This window comes from Amphiura filiformis, chromosome 2 (genome assembly GCF_039555335.1).
Source record: "Amphiura filiformis chromosome 2, Afil_fr2py, whole genome shotgun sequence".
NCBI lineage: Eukaryota > Metazoa > Echinodermata > Ophiuroidea > Amphilepidida > Amphiuridae > Amphiura > Amphiura filiformis.
The window spans coordinates 72,336,217-72,363,017 of NC_092629.1; the positions used below are offsets into that span (position 1 = coordinate 72,336,217).

General features: G+C 35.8%; 1 protein-coding gene across 1 annotated transcript; it reads right to left on the bottom strand.

Moving 5' to 3' along the window:
- Positions 1-6,416: 6,416 nt before the first annotated feature.
- LOC140146582 (kelch-like protein 25) lies at positions 6,417-26,785 on the bottom strand. The gene is made up of 8 exons (XM_072168452.1): positions 26,721-26,785; positions 19,012-19,215; positions 15,189-15,511; positions 14,060-14,263; positions 12,788-12,865; positions 11,433-11,696; positions 9,134-10,097; positions 6,417-7,577 (listed from the first exon to the last, which is right to left on the bottom strand). The coding sequence occupies exons 2-8, from the start codon at positions 19,136-19,138 to the stop codon at positions 7,444-7,446; spliced, it is 2,094 nt and encodes a 697-aa protein (XP_072024553.1). The 5' UTR covers positions 19,139-19,215; positions 26,721-26,785; the 3' UTR covers positions 6,417-7,443.
- Positions 26,786-26,801: the final 16 nt, after the last annotated feature.

Consider the following 26,801-nt stretch of genomic DNA (forward strand, 5'->3'; position numbering starts at 1 on the left):
ATTATATATTACTCTTTGAGTGGTACAAAATAAGATTTTGGGGGATGTAAAATGGCAACCCTTGGGCAATTAAAAGTATCCAAGATGGCCGCTATGGAAAATTAAAAAAGCTCGGTTATTCACTAGTGGTACCAAAATAAATTATAACTTAATTTTGTGTAAGTTATTTGGATGCTTTAAATATAAACTATGTACAGCTTTAAATATGACACTCACACAAAAACCATTAGTTTTCTTTTGCCAGATTTGGTTTCCTACAATAATTATTGTAGATTATAGAATCAAGCAGATACAGTTTGACATTTTACTTTTCCACAATCGCATAAAAATTCCATGATGGCCACCACCGAAATGAAAGATAGAAATATAACACATTTTGGAAGACTTTTTGCAAGGGAGTGAAAAGTGACAGCCCGGGGTTAACAGCTTTCCATTTAGTGATATCTGAAATGATATCTGTATCAAAATTATCAGCCCATCTGCTTGTACCAATCTTTTCTGAAGGTCTTCAATTCCTTGACGACTAATATCAATTTTTAATAATAATAATAATAATAATAATAATAATAATAATAATAATAATAATAATAATAATAATAATAGTAATAATAATAAAATACATTTATAGAGCGCTATAAATGCAGTTTCAAAGCGCTGCACATTAAAATAACAAAACAAGTTTTACAAAGATCAAGATACATAGCCTGACAACTTAAAAAGTATAGGGCCTACCACTGTAAATATTAAAAACAATTTATAAAACACTATGAACCAGCACTGTTTGGCTAGTCTTCGGATGCTAATGCCTAGCAGTTTCATTATAACCGCACTTCACAACGGAATAGTACAATATACTAGAAAGTAGAATAACCTTGTGATGAAAAAACTAGAAGCTCTCAGGCAAAATTTCTTCATTGAATAGCCTAAAATCAGTACGTTAATGTGTTTTCCAAATGTGTGCAGCATTTCTGATACAATTCAGCAGGATTTAAAATGTTACTCTTATCACCAGATTAGACATCTACAGTTTGTTTTAGGACTTCATCAGTTGCATCTTCTTCAGATGCTGCAACATCATTACTTTTGTCACTAAAAAACCTAGTCATATACAGTTTGTTTGTTTTATTTCTACTTTAACCTGGGACACTCAATAAATAAGTGGACCTTTATTTGTATTGGCATTTTAAATTGCGAACACAAGTGAAATAGTGGAATAAAATCCATCAAAAAATGCAATTGGGGTTTACAAATCTGGAATACCCAGCTGCATTAAGCCACCCAACAAAAATCCACATGGCAGAATTTGAATATAATTATCATATATTGCATATGAATTCTTCAATAAGAGGTGGGTTATATAGTTTGGGTTTGTGGCTTTGAGGAAGTCAAAAGATTTTGACAGACTTCTAAACCTGAGACTCAACTTTTCAAACATGAAATGATTTGACTCAGATTTTCCCAATTTTTTCCCCAAAGAGATTTTTACAGTGACTTGAGTCTTTTGACTCGACTTACAAAATTGCTAGAAGTGACTTGACTCAACCATAAAATAACAAATACCACATTATAGTGCTTTTATGAACAAATTTTAATAAGAAACAACTCAGTTACTATGGCAAGTTATTCTATCACAAATATGTGACGTGTCATGTCAAAAGGAGACACTTCTGGGAAGGATCGCAAATGGAGAAATAACCAAAAATTTGCTCGGGGTCGAAATTTTCACAATTTGGGTTTGTTGCGAATTTGTGATGTTATTAATGTTAAAAATATTGTCTGTTAGTTTCAGACCGGAATATAACTGGCATCTTGTATTTTTTGAGAAATTTTTCAAGGTAATTCCTACTCTCAACATTGTCAGTAATATTTTTAAAGGCTGATATCTCAATTTCCAATTTTATAATACCATAACTTACGAACTCAATATCTTTGCTTAGGAATGTCAGATTTCATCGGGGAAAACGGCGTTGTGGAGCAAAATATCTCTATATTTAAGATATATAAAAACCTCAAAATTTATAACCTGCCCAAAAGTGTCTCCTTTTGACATGACACGTCACATATTTAAGGCAGGTCGGATGGTAGGAGCCATATTGTTCCTGTTTTAGTAAATTAATGCATTCATCTTAAAGGAAATGAGTCAAGGAAGCAAATACTTGCATTTATATATCAATAGGTATTTCAGTTCTTGTGTTACAGCCAATAATATACCGAAACTAAAGTTTTGGGCATTTTCCTACTCCCGGGAAAAATCAAGCCTTGGGAACTCCTTTATAGAACTTATATCATTTATCTTGTGTGTCAGCTTTATTTGTCTCAATACATGTATGTGAGCACAAACACCTCTGACCTGCCTGAAGTAGGTAATTGAAAACAAATTCTTTTTATGTTCAACATTGAAGTTTAATAACCGTTATCATAAAACAATCAAATACACGTTACAGTAGATCATAGTTACATGAACTGATCCGTGTGAGTGAAATTACCTCTGAACGTGTTGCACTGAAAAAGTTTGAATGGTATCAAGAAACTGAGATACATGGCAGGCCTCTAAATATAACTTTGAATACATGCAAGTCGATTACATAATGTTATAGCTTATATGCAATCATACTCAGAGTTAAACGCCATACAGACTCCGAATATTTGATGTAGAATATTTGCTCAACAAGTATTTGTTATTTAATCTACTTCAATTCATTTTTTTACTGGAAATAGAATGGGAATAGATTAATGAAGACATGTTAGATCAAATATTCTACATATACTAAAGTCTGTTGCAGCCCTTAGCCCAGTATCAAGACAGTACTGCTTATAGGATTAATTAAGCTGTCTAATCCCTCAATTAAGTCTTGACAATAGGCTAATTTTGTGTATGCGTACATGAATGAGAGACCCATACACTGTAAAAAAAATCAAATTTTGGTACGCTTTATTAGTGCCCATGCAACCCAAAAACAAAGAGATGAAAACCTCGTTTAATACAAGATTGCCACCTTTAGGAGCCATGGCAAAAGAGCTGTTTGCTGAGCATTACATGCTTGTGTGAGTGAAAGAAAATACTAGTTGATCATCCAGACTTTTTAAAAAAAAAAAAAGGATGAGGGAGGTCCTTGTTATTTATTATTAATTATTATTTTTAAGATATCCGCCTGCCTTTGAAATTGAAGGTCGACACACTTTATGACCGCAGGTAGCTTTAGTGGTTAGTTTTAATTATGAAGACACACCAAATTTTTACATAGATATATCGATAGAACAGAAAGAGAGTAAAGACGCTGAAAAGGTGAAAAATATATGTAATAAATAGGATTTTTTTAGATAAATTATCAAATAATAAATAACTATTTTTGAGGTGGCTTCCAAAAAGGAAGCAGGTGCGGATGATCAACTAGTATTTTCTTTTACTTGGCCTAAATGCCTGAGAGATTAGCAGACCATTGGATCCATAGCTTTGGTCATCTTTCAATGATTCTTACATGGTTTAAAGATGTAACTTGTAAAGAAAATATGGTACTATATTCATTCCATTAACCGCCCAGGGCGCTTAACAATGTCATTTTGGGTGGGTCCTTATTTTTTATTATTGTTTATATAATTGAATACATGAATACAAAACCCACCCAAGTCCATGGGAAGTGATTTTGAGAGAAAAACCTGTGTATCATTTTAATTCCTTCAGTTAGATTTACCTGTTCAATATGGTAAGTTTTACGTGCAAATGAGTGGATTAACCTGTATTAGGTATGACGATTAGCATTTCAAGGACTTCGTGGGGTTCGTTTTAAATTTTGGACTTGGGTGTGTTTTTTTTAAAATCATATACAAAGACAATGTCAGAATGAGATTACCACTAGTAAGATAATACAAAATAAAGCACACAGGTATGTATAATGTTGATAAGCATTCTGCCATGTAATATAAACCACACACTTTCCTTTATTAAACCCATTTTTTTTCAAAAGTCACTCTCTAGCAATGAATGTGTTACAAATGGACTTTTATACATACTGGATTTCAATCAATGTGTTACAAGACTCAAATCATGGAATTGGGTGATTCTTTCATACATGCTACTTTTCACATGCCCAATAGACACAGAGGATGAATTTGAGTTGTTCTTTCATATATATGACAGACCTATGTATAGCAACAATTTCCCATGCTTAACTCAATTTAGCCAACGTATGGACTTGGGTGGGTTTTGTATTCATATATTCAATTGCATAGGTAAAAAATGGCCCAAAATATGAATTTTATGTGTAGATGGTTCCATGTTTGATACATGTGTAGTTGAATCCTGTACATGATGGAGGATCATGTGTAATAAAGTTGCTGGGTGGGCGCTTATAGGGACATGGGCGGTTAATGGAATGAATATGGTACTTAATTTTGTACCATACAGTTTATAACTAACCTATACCTACAACACTAACATTGTTTTAATCTCTTTGTATGTTACAATTTTTTTCTAACTAAATTCTAAGGAAGCAAACTGAAGATACACCTGTTTACCATATTAGGACATGTCTAGTCAAAGCTACTAGTCCATTTGGCTTCCTCTGGACAGTGACATCAGTGCGTGCTCCAGTAAGCATATAATTGAAGACAGAATTAAAAAGACTAGCTTGCGTCTGACAACCAGACCAAAATTGCCGTACTGCGCAGGTCAGCAACCAATCACACCGCGCCGTTGCCCTGACGTCAGAGGCAAACTAGTCTTCAATTATAGTATTAAATCCTGCAAATTGACTCCAAGAACTGGCTTCTGGTGGTGCATCAGTACACAGGTGAAGTAACAATGCAAAGGTGTGCCGTGATTGGTTGCCGACCTGCACAGTATGGCATTTTCTGTCTAGTTGTCAGAATTTCAGACTCGTACTAGTCTTTTTATCTCCGGGGGGCCTGTAATGGTGAAGGGGGGTATCAGACGCGTCCATAAATTCACGTTAAAAGGGTATTTTTTCAGACTAGGGTATGTTACGTGCATAACGTGAATAGGGTATCAAATTCATGTAAAATTGGTGTAAAAGGGTATGTTTTTGGAGCTCTTACGTACTTAGGGTAGTTTTGCCAAGTTTGGGATTTTGTGCTTTCTCCTTCATTCATGAAAAGTGAAAGGAAAGTGTCTTCTTCCTACACCCCAAAAGCAGTTTAAGCCATCTTTTAGCTGTCAGAGATGACAGATCCCTATACTGGCCCAGCTAGCATACTAAACACGAGGTCCCCGGACGAGGTCACAACTTGTTCAGAATATACAACCAATCAGCATGCTTTTTCTTAACTGTGGAGTCAATAAATTAATAGGAAAAATATAAGAGGATTTCCGATTGGCCGAACCTCTTCAAACTCATTAATATTCATAGTCTTGGTGGCTTCCAGCCCATAAAATTTGGTTGATCGGAACATGGTCTAAAGGAGCAACAAAGCAACCACAAACTTCTTGGTTTGTAAACCAGCTGTGTCAATGAAATTTTGACATGTGTGAAATTTTACCGGGGTATTTACAAACACAACGATTGAATAATTTGGAACTATTTTGGCTTTCTTAAAATATAAATCAATGAGTTTCAGGATTTTGGTTGGGTTTACCACTAAATCCAGTATGATAATTAATGCTCTAGGATGTTTTAAATCGAGACGAAATTAGGAAATAAACCAAGCTAAACTGGCCGTGTTTGCCGTCTTCTTCCAACTTCAATGTGTGGTTTGCAATCGCCATGGTCGTAATTTGCGTTGGACTTGCAGTTCAAAATTCTCTTGGATATGTGGAGAAATGGGTACATCCCAATCCCAAAGAATAAATTCTACAATATTTCAATAAAAAGGGTTGGACCTGTGATCCAAAAAGGGGAAATTATTTGCCCAAAAATCTTGAAAATATTGGACATACTGCATGAACTTTGAGGTAAGCTTTAGCACCACGTAAACTTGTATGGCTCAAAATTCAGATGGCTTGCCACAAATTGCTAGCCCTATCATGCCACTCGCCGCCTGGGCTCTGTGTGTTTACTTGTTTAGGGGTAATAATTGCATCAATTACTTGTTTAGGGTTGGGGAAAAGACAACTACTTGTTTAGGGTAGCAAATCGTGCAACTTATACTTGTTTAGGGGGAAAATTTCAGTCTCGGAAATACTTGTTTAGGGTGCTTTTTGAGAGTCCTCGGACACGCCTGATACCCCCTCTTGACACTATAGTGCCCCCGGGTTTTATCTCTGTCATTCATATAGTAACATTTGCCTCCCAAAATCAAAGTACAGTATCTTGTATGTTGTCTACTTGTACATACTGTAACTATAGTGCCCCCGGGTTTTATCTCTGTCATTCATATAGTAACATTTGCCTCCCAAGATCAAAGTACAGTATCTTGTATGTTGTCTACTTGTACATACTGTAACTAGAGATAAACCCCGGGGGTTATCTCTGTCATTCATATAGTAACATTTGCCTCCCAAAATCAAAGTACAGTATCTTGTATGTTGTCTACTTGTACATACTGTACTGTATTTTGACTTTCAGACCAGACATGCATCTGTCGTTGGGCAGGAAAAACCTATCATGTGTAATTGGCCCCTAAATATGTTTAAAACCAAACTCCCTATATAACCTCTTGGCAGGTTTGTTTTAAGCATGTTCAAGGGCAAAAATACATAGGTTTTAATACCAGCGCAACTGTCTCCCAAGTCAAATGGGCTATTCTAGTTGAAATCCACACACCCCCTATAGAAGACATGGCATTAAACTCTCACATATGGGGTGATGATTTCAAATGAAATCACTCTTTCAGGTAAACCTATTTGAAATTCACAATCCTTGTGTAGGAGATGAAGGTCATGTCTTTTATACACCTATATGGTTTTCAACTGACAATATCTGTTGTGAACTTTTCTATTTTCAGTGTAATTGCCAGTGTTACAGTTTTATACAGCGAATGTCTGTCTATGTACAGTTCTCTCAATTCTCCTGCTGCTGTTTCCATGAATAAGATTAGTGAAGTCAAATTACCCCATGACCTTGAAATGACCTTTTGTAAAACAGATATTTACGCTAAATACCAAATTTCACTGCAACCTTGGTTTATTCTTAATCAAAGAGATTAGACCCACACAGTGCAGACTCCGCCATGTTTGTCTGTCGCTCACAAATAGCAAAATAGTGTACCTTTGGATATTTCGCCATGCATCCGGTACACTTCAGATTTAAAGTGTATGTTTGCTTGCTTTGTGCTACACACACAAACCTTTGTAACACTCAAGCTTGAAGATGCAACTTACAAAATTTGAGTTTTTGCTGTTATAAAATGCCGGAGGTAAACTATTTTAATTTCCATGCATGAGACACTAAAATGACAGATTTGTGTAGTGTTACACGCAGGTCAATTCTCTTTGGGTCTAGTATCTTTGGTCTCGATACAGTTCTCTCAATTCTCCCACTGACTGTTTCAAAGAGTAAGATTATAGTGGTCAAATGTATACATGGTCACTGCAGAGTTGGCCATCTCTGGCGAGTCCACACCAAGCCATCTGGAAAAGTTCACTCTGTCTATGGTAGGCTTCTCTTTGGGCATCTGTTGACCTAAAACAAAATAAAAAATAATAAAATTAAAACTTATAGTGCACTATGCCAGATCAACAGGGACTCATCACACTTTACAGATTGTCACTGACCAATCATACATACCATATTCTCTCTAATTAAGCCCTGGAGCCTTGCAATTTCCAAAAAGGGGCGTTTATTAGGGGCAAATGTTCACTAAAAACCCCTTCACAGTCGGAACAAAATTAGTGAAATAAGACTCACTTCAGGTTTTCTTCTAGACTGAAATTTAATACAGCATACTTTTTGCGGATGCATGCAATACAGGACATTATTACTACAAAATACACTGTAGTAACCATCTAATGTGATATCCCTATTGGCGCTTACTGTTCTGAAGATGCAATGTACAAATGTATATGGTCGCATGTCACAAGTTGGTACCCCAAAAAAGGTGGAGGTGTTACAATTTTTCGAATGTAGGCGAATGAAAAATGTCATAGTGAACCAACCCCTTGTCCTATTGAGCTACTTTGGGTCTCATTTAAAAGCTAAAGAACAGGGCTAAAACTGTGTAAACTAGTACTGAAAAGTGAGTAAAACTAAATAAATGACATCAGCTGGAATTGAAAATTGACGGGGTGGAGGAGCAGGTGGGTCAGGAGCAGGTGGGTCAGGAGTAATGAATTAGCATAGGAAAATGTAAGATTTCCATAGTGTTGGTTTGAATAAATTATTGTATCTTCATAACTCCTTGTCATATTGAGCTTTTTAATGTCTCATGTTAGAGCCAATAACTCAAAGAAACAAGATTGACTTCAAAATTGATCAATTTTATATTTCATATTAGTTTCTCATTACATTTTGTACCACGGGTTGCCTCTAAATGCACAGAAGTCAATGCAATCACATACAAAAACGGCAAGGTCCATATCTCCTTTAATATTCACTGTATCATGATAAATGTATGTATTTTCTGAAAGGAAATTGCACAAGGAAACTAATTTTTGCATTATAAATATGGTAGGAAGTAGTGTTGGGAAAATATGAATGATTAATTAAATTTTAATTTAAAAATATCAACTTTTTTGGTGCACCCTGTATATCGTGAATGCGATTACATAATTTTTTTTGAAGGGGAGACTGATACATCACTATGTTGTGAACATATCCTAGCACATTAGACAAAATCCAACTTCAGACATTTGTTGTGGGGTATTTTATGTGAATAAGGTCCAATTTGAGAAAAACGCATTTGAAAATGTTGATTTACATTGCGGCTTATGGGCTAATTAGTTATTAATTAGGCAATTACGCCAAAACGATAAACATTTTTGAGGTAAAAATGGTATGAGATGTTGCAGTTTTACAATATCTATAACATATTAAAAAATAATTTTTTTGACCATTTTGACCATGTAACACAAAATGGACCACCTCATGACATGCGACCATATGCCTAAATTTATGTATTTAATGAGAATTTTTACAACTTGTTTAAGCTATTCTGAAAAAAAAACTACATAGTGACATAAAAATTGGGATAATAATTGAGACATGCTTCTCTATAAGTTATATTCATTTCTTCCACTCACCTGTATTGACAATGCATCCATTCACATTAACATAGATCTCTCCTTCAATACAAAAGGCACCTGGCACATGATACTCCGGCAACCAACGCTGCTCCTCCTCCTTCCCAACTTGAGCAGATGGTGCACTACTTTCCAACTCCATTACAAGCTCATTCACACGCGGTTTTGATATCCAACAATGTCTCTCCCGCATTTTATCATACACAACACGGTAACATTTATCATTCCTGATAACTAAAGCCGAGTACTGCTCGTTGTCGCCATGTACTGTATGCACATGATGTCTTTGGCGCATGAGCGAGTACCATTTCTTTGCAGCAGGGTCATACATCTGGAGAGTGTGGAGAGACGTACGTACCTCACGTTGCTCTTCCATCGCTAATGCGGCGGTATATCTCTCATCCTCATCTCCGTCCTCGTCATCTTCGTAATAGTACACATTGTCCGATGGGAAGCCATCATTTATACCATGCCCATACATAAGGATTTTATTCTTGTACACAACAGCACTAGGATCGCAAGCCCCGACATATTCATCGTCACCTTCATACCAAGATTGATCTTCAAGATTGAATGTCTCATCATACACAGTTAATTCCCCATCTTCATCGCAACCTCCAATAGCATATATCAGATTATCCAACTGCACCATGACAAATCCTTCACGTCCACATAACATATTGGGCAGTCTTTTCCAATCATTCACCTTTGGGTCGTACTGGAAAAATGACTGCAGCATTGACCTCATGATGCTATTGAGGTTGTGTCTGCCACCCCCTGCGAGGTATAGCTTGCCATCTAGTGTTGTCATGGTGTGATCTTGGATGTTTGGGACCCCAGGTGGCTTGGGAAGCTTTAGTAGAGGAATCCAAGCAGTGTCTTCTGTATCTGGATTGCTGTAGTGGAAGTACCTTGCAAATGGGCCATTGTTACCAATCTTTGTACCTCCAGTCGCAACAAGTGCCTGAAAGAAAATTTAAAAAAAAATTTACTATAGCAAAAAGTTTCACTTTAATGAACAAACAACATGATGATTGTCCGCATAAACTATGTGATGAATACCCATGTGTGCATAGCACAGAATCAAACTCACTCATGACTAATTAGTATTTTCGTTAAGTATGGAAGGTCGTACATTTCCATTGCATTTTGGAATACGAGCGGATTTGGGTCGCATACAGCTGTTGAGCTCAAATACAAATTATACTATAGATATATAATTTGATATTTTTTTCATTTTTATTTAGTTATTGGTTAATTTGCTATTGGTGCCCAAATATGTACTAATGGCTCATTCTATCGTACTCTGAACATTTGCATTGTGCTTTCATTTTTTATTTGAATGAAAAGCGATAACACAACACAAATGAATACCTGAGTGGAAGAAGGGCCCAACTCCATTTTTTTACAAAAATGAGTTAGACCCAGCATTTTATTGCCAGCAGATTGTGCTTCCTTGTGTGTGAAAGATGAGCCAAAAATCACCCTCCAAATAGCATTCCAAGTACGCTTAATCATGGTTTTCATGGAAGAAAGGCCCAACTCCATGGAGTTGGGCCCTTCTTCCACAAATATTGGGTTAAAGAGGAATTTTGCTCATCCACGAAATCTGCTTTTAACTACGATAAACTTTCTTGCTAACAAATTACATGCTTCTATACTTGTGCAATTAATGGATAATTACCCAATTTCTGTAGCTATTTATAACATATCTGCTTACGGAACTGGTACTTGCAGTATACTAGTGGAAGAAGAGACCAACTCCAGCTCGTATTAAGACCTGTACACTTGCCATGGAAACATCATATATAATTTCGAATGTATGTAATATTGAATGTTCATGTATTAAAGGTCCTCTGAAGATGAAAACATTCTGCCTATAAAACTTTTCCAAATATTAAGTTTTTTCTCAATATCTCAAAAACAGTTTTGATGGAGTTGGGCCCTTCTTCCCCTCAGGTATTCAAATGTTAATTATTATCGTTGATAAAATTGATTACACCATCAGGGTATCATACTCATTGACCTAACTCTGTCAATTCTTCACAGACTACTACATACTATTACCAAACATGTTAAGTCCCAGCAATACTCGTTAATGAGAGTCAAATATTTTTTTATGGTATTTTGTGTAAATGGGAAGACACGCAATGCTCTATTGCGAAGGCACACAACCCTGGTATGATTGCTAGACACAGACAATCAGCCCTCATGAATATAAAAGAATTGGCTGCTTGCAAATAGTCTGCAGGAGTCTGTGGCCATCCTGCTGTCACATAAATATGAACAAGGTACTCACTGTTATTGTTCCTCTTGAGGCATACATATCAGATGTCTGAGAACCACTTGCCATACCAGGATTAGCAGAAGCACCATCAGGTAACAGCACATCAGTCAACAACTCCTTCAATTCTGGACTCTCCTTAAATTGGTCCTTATCCAGGTATTGTCTGAGAATCTCTTGTGGTATCACCCCCAGGCGTACTTTAGTCAACACAGATGTGGCGTGCGTTTTGCGCGTTATCCAGTCATGCTCAAGCCAACTTACTACTGCTTGCAATACCTGAAATGCAGCATTTCCAAGAGGTCACATTAGGAGAGTTCAGGTTTTCCGACCAGGGGAGGTGGGGGGTGTTGAACTTAGTGTCAACCAAAAATGATATCACTACCGACTAGTGTACTTGTCAAGCAACTATAAACGCCATGACACCATCCTACAAGATCAATGCTTAAATGTACTGAAACACAAAGAAGCACATTGCAGATATTAGCCATGTTTGTTCGTATGGACTATTGGTACACGTACACCTCCCCCCACCCCACTGGCTAGTCCTATGAATCTCAGCTTGATCACTCAAGTTTTTTTTTTAATTTGCTTGTTTATAAAGACAACATTTCGCAAATAATTTTGTCCATAACTTATGGTTCAAGACCATAATGCTAAAAATGTCCAATTAAAAGACATGTAACTAATGGAGTTCCAATATAGCCTTGTGCTCCTGGACCATAAATTGTGGACAGAATCTGTTTTTTTTTTGCACAATATTTAATGCTGTGCTCCACGACAACCTACTTAAATTAGTCCCATTTAAAATTAGTATTTCCTATTCTATCAGTGTTCACACATGTTCATCTGATAATCTTGATGAATGTGTAGTTACACATAGTTGAATCATCATGTGTGGTCAAATTAAAACAAACAAACAATGAATGATAAAATTGGCCCACATAATGAATATTTGTGACATGATCAAGGGGAATGAGTCACAAGTCGACCCTGGTCGAAAATGAGTTTTACAGAGGTTTCTAAAGAGGACATATAGAGCTTTCAAAAACTGAAAACCCCAAGTTGATACGACTTTTCTTTGCGAAGTTACATCAATTTATCAATTGCTGAAAACAAAATAAAACAAAAGAATTGTAACTCTTTTTTTGTTAATATCTCAAAATCAATATTAGCGACATCCGACTCATTTCCCTTGATCGTGTCACATTTATGTTTTTGCTACAATGGGATCACAGACAAAAAATATCAGTGACTGATGCTATGTGCAGGCCTGGTGGTACTTTAGACATGGTTTGTGGCCTATGCATTAGCATTAATGAGTTAATGAGATTAATGGATGTTGACAGACATGCCCGGCATCAACGTACCTGTTCTTCTTCATATTTAGTAGTGCTTGATCTTCCCAGGAGTGAGGCTATTGCTTCAGATGGTATTATACCTAACATCTGCAATGAATAATATAAAAACATGTAAATTGGATTCAATGATTCACATTTTTGTTGTACTTACATGTATTATATACTGCGCCAATAAAGTATCCTTACACTTGGAAAAATATTCACAATTTCAAAACTGAACAATATTGGGGTAAATTTGTTTTTTTAATAGATGCACTATCTAATTCTGCACATTATAACACCACATTGAATTCAATGTGGCCTCAAGAAGTAAAGTTACAAGCAATTGAATAGACGAAGGTCTAGTTTTAAAAGTGACAAACTGGCTTATACAAGGCGCAAAAAGATTCCAACAAGCGCAACAAAGAGACAACACAGTTTCTTCAATGAAGCGTTATTTAAAGCAGTTTTATTTCAGTTTTACTTCTCTGTACTTTTCATAACTTTCATTTTATTTGTCAGTTCTTTTGTTTCAGTTTTTTTTTGTTCCTTTTGTTTTAAATTAAAGCCAAATGCATAAATTAGCCATTCACCACTCTCAAACCAGATGTTTATGTAGTCTGTGGAGTTTTGAATAGGCCAGTTTGTCACTTTTAAAACTGGACCTTCGTTTAATCAAATGCTTGTAACTTTGCTTCTTGAAGTCACATTGGATTCAATGTGGTGTCATAATGTGCAGGATTAGAGAGTGCATCTGTTAAAAAAACAAATTTACCCCAATATTGTTCAGTTTAGAAATTTTGATTATTTTTCCAAGTGTAAGGATACTTTATTGGCGCAGTATAGCTTGGTGTCTGCTTGCGTGTTCCCATATTCTGATGACCAAAGAACTTCCTCTTCACTACAGGAATAGGGAGTTTTTGATTGCCACGATCGAAATAAACGAGTGTTCTTAGTGATGGTTCATAACCCAAATGCAGGCGCCCAGGCACTACCAGCGTTTGGACCGGGTTTCCATTGTTCGGAACAGTAGTACATAGTTTAACTGCCAATTCTGCTCGTGCGCCCAGTGAAGGTGCCAGGAGGGGACATTGGGGGGGGGGGGGGGAGAGAATTTCAGAGGGGAAAAATCAATTTTGCACAAATTTGCTGCAAAAGTGGAAATTTTTTGTACTTTTGGGTTTTTACTGGGGGAAAGAGTTCTAACTGGGGGAAATTACACTCCCCCATGCCCCCTGTGGTGCCGCAACTGAATGCACCTGTAGTCGACTGGGCTTTGATGCCATGATTGGCACACCTTACCTCAGACATCTTCAAGTGCCATGGTAACTTTTGATGAGTTGGCTTGGTCAGATCAGATCTCTCTAACAAATTGGTCAAAAGTTCAGCTGTCACACAAGTTCTGAAGCCGTCAGTTTTTGACAAAGGTATAAAGTCATCAATGATAAACTGCCAACAAAGATCTTTCAGTTCAACCATTTCATGATGTTCTGCAATCAAATATACCTAAAGAGTGAGAAACAATAATAACAGTTAAATAATTTAATGGAGGGACAGACCCCCTGGCTCTATATAGATAAACACAGGTGAGTGATTTAGAATAGTGAGACACAACACAAAATTTGTGTGCATTCCTGGTCAGCAATTTGGGTATATTTCTGACACTTGAGTGTATATATTGCTATTACATTTGGATGCATTCCTAACATAATACAATGGTATTGTGAGTGTATTTCCAGTACATATTATTCCTGTGCATTCCTAATAAATTTATGTATATTCATACACATTTGGGTACATTTCTGACACCTGAGTATTTGCCTATTGCTTATTATTTTGGGTGCATTCCTAATACATATTTTGGTGCATTCTAATACATTTGGGTTCATGAGTGTATTTCAGTACATTTCTATGCATTATACATTTGGGTATAGTTAGAATATCCTACACAATTGGGTGCATATTTGACATTTGAGTATTCCTTATCATTTTGGGTGCATTATTTTAATTTTGGTGCATTCATTATTCTATACATAAATAAGTTTATTAGAGAACAAGGATCACTTCCGAGTCTTTTTGTGGTACTCTAGGGGGTTTATCCCTCAGAATCTCACATTTGAAAAAAAAAAAAAAAAAAGTGCCTCATCGTTTCCTCGAGCACTGTTGGAAAAGATCGAAAACTACTGACAGTGCTGATTTTACATTGAAAAAAAACCAAAAAACACCTCCCTCTCTCATCAATTCATGAAAATCCTCTGGACGAGAACCAAAATATTAATTTTATATGGCCTAATACATTTGGGTGCATTCCTAAAAGAATTTGGGTGCATTCCTAAAAGAATTTGGGTGCATTGCTAGAACACTCTGCATTTCTGTACTGTATTCCTATTACCTTTGGGTGCACATTGGGTGCAAAACCTGTAACATTTACCTGAAAGACAATTCCATCACCCCAAGCCACATCAGCATCCTCTGAGTCCATCATTCTCTCCCTTAGAAACTCTGTGCATGCATCCACAGCAGACTTCATCTGAAGATAGGACTCCATTGTTAAAACATCCACGATATTCTCTTTGCTAAAATTGACAATCCCTGTGTAAGCAAAGTCCAGAAGTTCCTCCAGGACAACGCTAGTGCCTTCTTCGATGACGACATCTGATGAGTTACTTTCTTGGAAACCTGAGGTAAACATGGCTTGGAAATAGGAGCTACATGCTGCTAAAACTGCTCTATGTGCTCTGAAATGTCTGTTGCCTGTGAGGGCAAAACAAGAATGATTCATCATTATAAAAGGTGAAAGAAAGTTTGAGTTGGAACAGCTGCAGTTTATCTTTTTCCTATATCTCATCATGCATTATTCCAGAGGTAGTGGCGTAGCAAACGGTTGGACAGGGTGGATGAAGTCTAGGGGCTCTGAGGATCCAGGGACCGGAAAAATTAAATTAAGGGCTGATAATGGAGATGTTAAAAGAGCATTACATTGCTCTTTGTTCAATCATGGGCCACATCGAGGCTCTTGCTACGCCACTGTCCAAGGGTCACACACCTTTGTCGACAGAAGTCGGTGAACATCCAGGTTGATGACTGAGAAACATTTGGGCAAATTTTATATCATAATCTGGTGGTCAAAGACTGCAGTAGTGTCCAAATTAATCTGACCTTGTTGTTTTTATCACATATCTGTAGAACCAAGCTTCAAATTAAGCAGGCACCCAGGAGCTATTTAGCCACTGGTCATAACAATTTGGCTCCTGGTCCACATTAAAATCATATGAACCAGGCTGCATTTTTTTTAAATTGAGCCTGGTAGTTAAAGCATGTTTTGTATTTAATGTGTACAATTGAAATTTAAATGACTCTTAGCTCTTTGGTTCACTAGATAATCACAGGACCAGGAGCTGTTTTTTCCCCAAATGTGTGGCTCCAGGTCCAGATCTGCTTATTTTGAGACTTTGTAGTAGAACACTCATGGATGGTGCATTGTGGGACATTTAATGCAATAAATGACAAGATCTTCTGTGTTAGGCTGAGGTGTTAGGGCTCTAGTTTTTGTAGTGACATACATGATGACCATACGTACATACATGCTATACAAAATCACACATATACACAACACCACAGACAAGAAAGATTGACTCGGAACAAATTTTAATTTAGGTTTCTTGTTCTCAATCCCTGCATACACAGCAGCAATGTTATGGGGGCAGTCTTCTGAGACAAATCTTTTTTATTTAGCCTTATTACTCTATTTCACAGGATGTTCTATGGTGAAGCCCCAGAACTCCTTCAACACCTGTTACCCGATCATATGATTATAGGAACTCGCTAGCTGATGTGCTCTATCAGATCCCATTACCAAGCTGTCAAAATTGTCCAGATCCAACCTTGTCAGCATCAAAGATCAATAATTCCTTCCATCCTCAGCTCAACGTGACTTCTCTCTAGTTCAAAGGGTCGCTAGTCTGAAGGTTATCTAGTCCGAATTCGAAGGAACGCTAGTCCGAAAACTAAATTAAGTTCGCTAATCCGAAGGTTCTCTAGTGTCGAATATAGAATAAGAGAACCTTATTCATTATTCAAATAAGCGAACCCTCGTACTAGAGAACCCGATATTCGGACTAGCAAACCTTTTTCACAATTCGGACTAGCGAATGGTAAATTACGTGTTCGGACTAGCAAACCTTCAGACTAAGGAGCCTACAGACTAGGGAGCATTTGAATTAGAGAATTGTCACCCAGCTCAATGCTGTACCTGGTCCAACTACCTCAAACCGGCTAAGCTTTAAGCGGGAGGTTAACAACTATTGTGGCCCCAGCCCATCAGCACTCTTGCACTGATGCTGTTATAAGGTCATTTTCACGGTAAAGGGTGTAACTTTGGATTTTTAACATTTTAATCCGTAGTGTTCTAATAAAGCCACAGAATTCCATGATTTTTGGCCACATACATTTGTAAGTCATCTAGTTAGCAGCTACCTTGGGTAGCATAAACAGCTTTGGGAGTTACTGCGTTCAGTTTTAGCAGGCTTAAATGTACTTAATATTGCCATTTTGAAAAACTATAAAAAACAGTAACATTTTTGTAAAACCCTGTGTTTTCTTCAGTTAGTTCATGGATATTTTTTCTCATCCTGAAAGTACAGTCATATGTTCAGTAAACACTGCCACATTAGATTTAATTGTGAACAGCCCTGTATTTTTGAGAACCGGACTTCGATATTTGTCGTTTCGAGGCTTCATTTTCCGTTAACAATTGTTAACAAACTTTGTGGGTGTAGCTTTGGTTCATAATTCTTGGTTATTTCTTCACTTCTTCTTGATTCATAACAGTTGTTATCTTAACTTGAAATGGGTAACAAAATTAGTCGATTTGCAAGCTTTTAAATTTTTTATAAAATCTTGACTTCAAAGAGCCGTTTTGCCGTTAACTTTTTTGAAGCCTCCGCAACAAACTGTTCAGCAAGCTTGTGCAAATATAAATAAAAGAGCTCATCCAATCTATTTATCAAAATGTAGCAAAGTAGATCCTCAAGTCACATGTTTTTAAATCGTGGTGATATATATCACCGTTTGAAAATGGGACCCAATACAAACTTTCCGTTAAAAATTGAAGCCTCCGAAACAAATGAAGCCTCCGAAACAACAATAAGATTAATTATCATCTATGCATATCTAAATTAGTGTGTTTCATACTGATATCTGCATTGTAATTATTACTTGGTATGTGCAGAATGTCATAAATTTAAAATTTTTTTGACATTATGGTTAATGTTTGAAAAAAATACTGATATCCATAAAAGCCTGTTTCGGAGGCTTCACATGCAAAAAACACCATACTTAACAAATGGGTGAAAAAATTAACATGTGATAAATCTACAATATCTGCCGCATAGAATCATTGATTCAATACACACAAGAAAATAACAGCTTAGATGATCCCAACACTGTTGTTTTCAAAAAAACTACTTCTGCAATGTTTAACAATTGTTAACATGAAGCCTCCGAAACAAAAAAATGACTTGCTGTGATAATTTAATTTTTGTCACAACTGAAATTCAATACTTAGAAGCAAAGCATGAAAATTGGTAATAGTGATATTTTTTACCTATTTTTTTATGTCAACTTGTAGTAGTTAGCCAAATATTTTACTTTTATGATCACAAATCGCTTGAATTGCCAATTCTAAAAATAACTCCAATTTCTGTGAAACTTGGCTGGGAGGTTCCTTTCATCAAGTAGTATTTGTACATGAAGTTAGACATTCAAATTATTTTAGGAACCCAATTAAAACTTAAAAAATATGTTTAAGGTTTGGAAATTTCCATTGTAAATGACACTTGATGTTAAAAATTTTCAAAACTGCAATTACAAACATGTAGCAAAACATGGTATAAAATTTAACTTATATCTGTTGACTTACTTTGGAATGGGAATATGGGATTTCACATGTATTCCAGCTTTTATGTCATAATTTTCTGAGGTTATGTAAAAAACATTTTTTCTTAGCTTTTAACCAAAATGTTATGGAAATGTCAAATTTTTTATTAGAAATCAAAAGGTTTAAGCCTTGAAACGTTATTTTACTGGAATTTAAGTTGCTTCTATGCATGATTTCAGTAAACAGAAACATATTTAAGTGGTTTGAAATTTTGACCCTAAAAATCAAAAGTTACACCCTTTACTGTGAAAATGACCATAAATGTCTTGTATAGTTCAGACAAAAAACAAAAAAACAAACAAATTGGTACCTATACCTATAGTTACTGTGACATCAGTGAGAGAATCCTGACTTCTTAGACGGTTAAGATTTGAGGCCAGCTCAAGTAGATGAGGTCTAAATAAACCCAGGTCTTTGGTTTTCTTGTATTCAATCCCTGCCATGGCGATGTCCACCACACCAGCTTGCAATCCAGTTAGTTGTTTAAAATTAAAGTTGCTTGACGACTAGATGACCATTACTACAGAATAAAAAGCATCAAGACAAATGTTTTCAACAGAAAACTGCAGCCACTGATATATATCTAGAATAGGTAAAGTACCGTAAAACCTTGTCTACAAGCATATTATGCTTAAATGATGAAAGCTAAATTAATCCAGGCGCCATCCATTGACAAAATTAAAATGTTATGGAGTCTGTGCAAATAAATTACCGATACCAGTACATTCAGGTAAAATGTATCACTGCAAGACCAATTTATTGAATTGTCATAATTTACGGCTGTTTCGTATTAATTCAGCTTTCATTACTCAGCAAAGGGCCAGAGCCAAAATTCCCGTTTGTGGCAGGACGGAATTTTGATAGGCCTTTTAAATGGTAGCTCTGTGACTGTTTATTTTATGGATTCTTCATGTTCTTAATATAAACAAGTAAGTTACAGACTACATTCACACACCAGAAAAATAGTCCAAAGAATTAACATGTTGCCACGGTAACACAGATTCATTGATGTGGCGGGACGGAATGATAAACTTCATGTATTTGTGAACACAGTACACTAGAATTTTTATCAAAAGTACTGGAATAAAAACATTTCTAACATTGGTATTAACTTCAACTATCCTTCTTTTGTTATGGAAGGAATTATAAAATTTACCCCCCTCTTTATAGTACGTTCATCAATTTTTAAAAATCATGTCAATGTGGCGTAAGGCTGGCATTTTCGGGTGGGCTGAAATCATTAATAGAGTATGACATGAATACAAAGTATCAATTTTCATATTAAAAATACAAAACATCTTGAAATTTTTTTTTTTTTAGGTCAACCATGAATGATCCTAGCATTTAGGTCTAGGTCCAGGGACACTACAATTTAATCAAAAAAATAAAAAACTTAATACGGAATGTGGCCGGACAGAATTTTGTCCACCATGTCAAAATCAAGAAAAAAAGCAATTGATTCACTTTAAAACTGACAAAATTGTCTTAAATTCTTTCACTTCCAATGAAAAATTATTGCAAAATATTGACTGAGAAAGATAATTTTCATCCCTTCCTGAACTTTAAAAAAAATCATCTCAAAATGTGGCGGGCCATAGACCCTGAAAATAGAATTATTGCTGGCATCCTACCACAAAAGGCCTGAAATAGAAGAAGTTAAAATGGCTCTGAGTCTAGCAAAGTTGATGAATTTATGAATGGCATAATTTCTTGACTGGTTCTACAATCCTCCTAATGTTTAGATGTGAATATATTTGATGAAATTGTTGAGGGCCTGATCAAAGCTGACATGGCATTGGCAACTCGTTATTGCTACTCTGTTCTAAAATCCTGTAGTAAAGCTGATCATGCTGAAAAATTTTGGCCAGATTCCTGTGATGTAGCTGAGGACGACATTAATTGGTCCGATATTCATGCCAACAATTTCAAATGTTCTATGGATACTAAAATCAAATCTTTTTACTTCAAAATATTCCATAGGGCTATGAATTCCTGCATAAGATAGGCAGAATTACATCTCCCAATTGCTTCTTCTTTTGTGACAGGTCCACCGAAACCCTTGTGCATTTATTTTGTGAATGTACTATTATCACTCCTCTTTGGGATAATCTCTTGGTTTTCATCAATGATATCACTTTAAGGAGAATCAAACCTTTTCCACATTTGAGAGATTATTTGGAGTTACTAAGGACATCTCTCCTCATAGTACTGGCATTAACTCTTTATTTCTCTTTCTTAAATTCTATATTCATAGATGCAAATTTCAACAGGTGGCTCCTTCTCTTCAGAATTTCCGCAATTTTGTTAAGCTTAAATTCAACATTGAGTACAAAATTGCTGAGAAAAATGGCAATCTTGGCAAGCACTTAAAAAAGTTTTCTTTCGACATCAATAAAATTTGATTGTGTTTTTTTTTCAAGTAACTTTTATATTATATATTATGTATCATGGCTAGATTTTTTAAAGTGTGTGAGTAGAATATGAATCGTTTTTTCTTGTTTGTCTTCTGTTCTTTTGTATGTTTTGTATGAGTGTGAGTTGTCTTCGTCCATAGTCTTTGCCTCATTTGTCTCTCTTTGTACCAGTTGCTCAAAAAGAATATTTTGATTATGTAATTATTTTTCATGTTTGTTGGGAACTGATGGCTCATTATGTATGTCTTTTCTCCCTCCATCAGTTCCAAGCACAGGGAATAAAAAAAGTTGATGAATTCAATTTTTGGGTACTCAGGAATGTTTATTATCATAATAGTTGATATTTTGGAAAGTTTTGACTAAAAAATTTTTTTTTTTTTTTTTCCGGAACGTAAAAAATCACCTCAAAATGTGGCGGGACAGAATTTTACACATATTTTTATTTATTTCTTTATTTTTGAAGAGTCCACTGAAATTTTTTTTAGTGCTGAAATTGTCTATAGATACAGAAGACCATTACAATACCATAAACAAAAAACCCTATATTTTTTTAATATGTAGTAATTTAACAATTCCGTCCCGCCACACTGAGAGGGCGCTAGGTGTGTATTTTATTGCTTGCATTCCGAAATTTACGGGCAAATTTTACTTTTTTTTTTCCGATTCATAAACTTTGGTAAGTAGTCTATTAAGGGGTACTACACCCCTGGCCAATTTTATGCCTATTTTTGCACTTTTCTCACTAATTATAGTGCATTGGTGACAAGTAAGATATGTATATTATAGGGGCAAGGACTACAACTACTGCACTGAAAATTCAGCAACTCAAGGCAAGTAGTTACTAATTTATTGATCAAATATTGGTTTTCCCTCATTTTTGACTGTGTCACATTAGATTTGTAAACATGTAATTAATTTAGTCATTTTAGTTGAGTTTGTTATAATTGCGCGCCATCGTGTCCTTTTAAAGCATTGCTTGTTGCTTCAAGCTTATAATAGGTCACAACAGGTCTTGAGTCACTATCCTGTTTGGTCAGTCACCCTGTATATGGTTGATTGAGTGATACTATTGATTGGGAGGTTCTGGGTATTCAATCCTTTTTTTGTTATGATCTTTTCATAACTTTTCTAGTGCTCTGCACACCTGGGTTTTGGGTAATGAATTGATGTATGTGCAGTGATACAATAGTGGTCAATGCTTTGTTTGTGTTTGTGCGCTGATTAATGCGAATTGTGATCTGAGGGAGTGTGTGTAGCTCAGCTTGATAGTCACTCCGTCCCAGACCATCTTGACGTTGAGTCATGGCAGAAAACTCTCAAGATTTCACATGCAGTTTTTCCTTCAAAATTTTATTGTGAATATAGACCTGGGGTCTATTGGCCATTTAGCATTTTACATCTTGGTCGATGTCTACTTGTGTATCGACATGATTAGTAATTGGGGCCAGGTTAAAAAGTAATAACTCTGGCAATTGGTATTGCTAATGGCATCGGGAATGCAGTGGAGTCCATGTCACAAAGGACTGGACCACATTTATTTTGGGTTCGTGGGTGATGAATTCCTCGACCACTACAGTTGCCACTGCTTTGAAGTGAATATCGCCTGTGACTTGATGTAGTTTTTTGCAACACATTGTAAGTACATTAATTTATTTTTCTGTAAATTTTGGATACTTTGGAATGTTTGTTTATATAAAATCATGTTTGAAATTCAAGTATTTTATAGGGCATTTTGGTATTACCTTGCAAATTGGTGTTAGATTTATTTAAAGGTGGTAAATGTAATGTATATATTTGTGTTTAGAGTAGGCCAAAATATTTATTGGTTTGATTGTAAATTGGAAAAAAATCACTTTCAAATTTTCTTGAATTTGGTGCATTGCAGCCATGTGCCACACCCCAAAATTGTATCTTTGTCATGAACATGATGAATGAATTGCGCTTTTGGTAGTATGGTTTCACTTTGTAATTTAGGTTTGTTTGAGCATGTAAAATTTTCTGGCATTGAAATTAAAGTTTGGCTTCATGCTTTTGAAATTGAATCTTATTAAATTTAATAAATTTGTTTTGCTTTGTATGCTTGTGGACTGTGGACAAATATTGTTAGGTCGTTTTTCTATTTCTATTTGTCCTCAATACAGTGCCACCTTTTTTCTTTGGTTTGGATTTTTCATTTGGAATTACGTTATACAACTGAAGACTGTGGTGTACTTGGAAAGAGTGCAATGGAAAGATCAACTCGTTGAACTCCAAAGCTTGGACAGAACTTTTCCTATGAACTTTAAATTCAATGGATTCTTTGACATACTGATATTCATATATATAAAAAGGGTAATAGTATAAAGCATATATTTCATCAATCACAGGTATGTTAGTTTTTTTTTGGATGTTCTAAAAAAATACTGCTCAAGCTCAACATAACCGTGATATCACTCATGGAGTTTAAATAATCCAGTTCATCATTTTAATCATTCTGTATTACAATTATATTACTGTACGTGTATTTGTGTTGAAGCAAGACTTAAAGACAAAAATGATTAAAGTTTGCTTTCTCGTGAAGATTGTTACATATTTATTGTTGTTTTCGTATATTACTTTCATTGGATAGCCATTAGATAACTGAGTCAAATTGTTTTCTCAAATTTTGGGTGACAGACTGTAACTCCACAACTGTTGTCCGTGCTGTAATAAAATTTCCAGTGCAGTAGTTGTAGTCCTTGCCCCTATAATATACATATCTTACTTGTCATCAGCACTCTATAATTTTTGAGAAAAATGCAAACAGGGACAAAATTGGGCAGGGGTGTAGTACCCCCTTAAACCAGAAGAAATTCACTCCTGTGACAATTTCTCAATTTTAGGTTTCAAGAGTGATGACCATTTTTGGCTCTGGCCCCAAAACAAGGCAGAGTAGGTCCCGTATGTCCTGTATCCTGTATCTTGACAACGTTAATTTTCTCAACAAGCACAGGGTCTCAGAGTAACGAACAGCGAACGTCTAGTGAACAGTAGCTCGAGATACTCTTATCTAAAATCATGAAAATACAGGTTTACATTTTATCTTGCTGTATTTCAGCCAGAGTGCCAGAAAACCTGGGTTTTTTTCTGAGAACAATATAACATGTAATCTTTTCATGACTTCAGTCATGTCAGTGACCCGACCTTGATCAGCTGTCATTATCATTTCTATGACTAAATGTATGACTCTGGACTATATCCAGTGAAGTGAGAGAGAATTCTATACGTGTTCGTCACAACAGAAATTAACACAATAAGAAATTAGCATCATGAATGTGCAACCAATCTTTAGAAAACCCACTTTCAGACAGGATTGGCTTATTTATATGTCTGGTGCCGGGGTCTGGTTTACTCGACAACTCCAGCTTTGAATTTGCACAGCAATGCACACAATGCATGTAGTTACGCATTCGATGCTACATGTAGGCCTACAGTATACGCAGAACATGGTACATACTTACAATCCACATACAAACTAGGAAAGCATACTTTCAATGTACAGCTGGTTTTTTTTCACAACAAATGACTTACTCACCAATGTCTTCTGTGGCCAAACTTGATTATTTAAAGTCCTACTGCATTATAGTCCACTTAAAATATCAATTTGGTTGAAATTTGTTGCCAAAAACTGTGTTTAAATGTGTTTATTCCACCACTTAAATTCTTGTGATCAAAATTCCCACCATTAGAATGTGCTATCTCCAGCATGTAGCCCTTTACACATAGCATGTAACCTCATCTCTGCTTATAGAAGCTGTTACAGGCATGTGTATACAGCATGGTTACAGATAGGAGCACATTCAGGCTTGGTTAAAGTCTATCTTGTTATGATATGTTTGGTAAATTGGCCAATTAGGTCAAGACATGTCATCAATTTAACCTTGGCATGAGAAAGAGTTGCCACTCATGCTTAACATCCACCACATTATGGTGGATTAAAGAATAGCTTGATCTATTATGTACAGCTGTGTGTGGTCAAAAGAGTATACTTCATGACTTCTAATATTATTTGCCCCAACACATGTGTCTGGCACTTAACACTTTGGGTGGAATATTTGGAAACAGGTATTTATTTTTTTTAGTCCACAAAATGTAAACATGGAGACATGTACAATTACAGAATTTGACTTACTGGAAATGGGTTTTTGCTGAACAAAAGTAAGTAAACATTATACTAAAATGCAGCAAACCTTTTACGAGCGCGACTACCGTGATGTTGCAAATTCGGCGCTAACAACGCGTACGGCGCACAGTTCATTCATAAATTTCCACTCAGCAACAATATATCGCCTTAGCAGCCAATCAGAGACAAGTCGTGCAACGCAGTATATACTGCTGATGTATCCTTACAATACGCACTCGTCTAAGGTTTTCTGCATTTTAGTATAGGGATCATATTTTTCAAAAATGGATTACAGGGTTTCAGTGTATTTTGAAAATGATGGGTTTGTGTGAATTTTTATAACTGGTGCAGTTATCATGTTTTGAATAGGCAGACTCCTATACGAAACTATTGAGGGCAGTCTTCGTGAGGTACATTTTCAGACAAAAACTTGTGACCGCTTTAAATTTTTCACAAAATACCTCAAATAATTACGAAATACCAAAACGAGCTAGATGTGAATACAAAAAAGGAAATATACCATTATTTGGCTGTCTAAAAAACATAACAACACACATTTTTGTTGTGGCACTTTTTTGTAGGATGGCCCTACAAATATTAAGTTTGAAGAAAATTGCTTGAAAAAGCACACTCAATGTGCATTGTATGGTCACAATTTCTTGCCCCAAAATAGGTCTCAAAAATGCAGACAAATCATGAAACAAAAACAACCATAACTTTAGTTCTATTTGAGATACCAAGCTGGTTGACCACTCATTTTGTTTGTAATTGCAAGCTCTTTATATTTGAAACCCAAAATCAAAATGCTGTGACCAGTTTAAATTTGGCATGATACTGCCTATTTTGAAATATACACTCTTTGACAGCTCTCTCTGTGCCTGTTTGAATGCCTGGTCATACCATGTACCCATACACTAGGTATGGGTACATGAGACCAGGTATAGGCCTACAGTAGTGTTGCTATCTTTTTTTTGGACGGACAGCGGTGCAATTTTTTGCACCGCAGGTAATTTAATTTATTCTGTTAATGGTAAAATTTGGATGAAAGTTATTTCAATGAGTCAACTAGTCTTTTGAGCAAGATTTGCCTATTTTGGACAGTTTAATTTCAGCAAGATTTTTGAATTTGATGCGATCGCCTGTCGAAGGCGTGATCAGTTGTGTGTTTACTTCTGTCAAACTACCATTGCTTTACACGGTGTCGGTGTCATGCTTCAGCGACTTTGAATGCAATGGTCTCTAGCCTAGAATGTGAAGCTATCATTGAGCAAATTCTTGGCTAGACTTCTTCTGGTGAACAGCTATCATGCAAATATAAAGGGTGCAGAATTTTGAACCTTTCAATTTTAACACCCCAAAAACACAAACACACACTGAATATTCTAGGCACAAACTAGTATCTACGTATTTACTATTTAATATTTATCACTCTTAGGTGAATGTTGGGTAATGTTACATTTGAAACTATACCTTTAGATTGACAAAAATGATCTTCCCAAACTTTCCACACGTTGGGTCTGTTTTCCCGTACGGCTCACATGAGTGGTGACA

What these genes read in the sequence shown, in the direction of transcription:
- LOC140146582 (XM_072168452.1), bottom strand. Translation starts at nt 19,138, where the DNA reads ATGGCAGGGATTGAATACAAGAAAACCAAAGACCTGGGTTTATTTAGA. An exon ending in GTGATGGAATTGTCTTTCAG is followed by an intron (nt 14,264 to 15,188) that starts GTAAATGTTACA and finishes CTCACTCTTTAG; the next exon opens with GTATATTTGATTGCAGAACA. An exon ending in GGCACTTGAAGATGTCTGAG is followed by an intron (nt 12,866 to 14,059) that starts GTAAGGTGTGCC and finishes TATTCATTGCAG; the next exon opens with ATGTTAGGTATAATACCATC.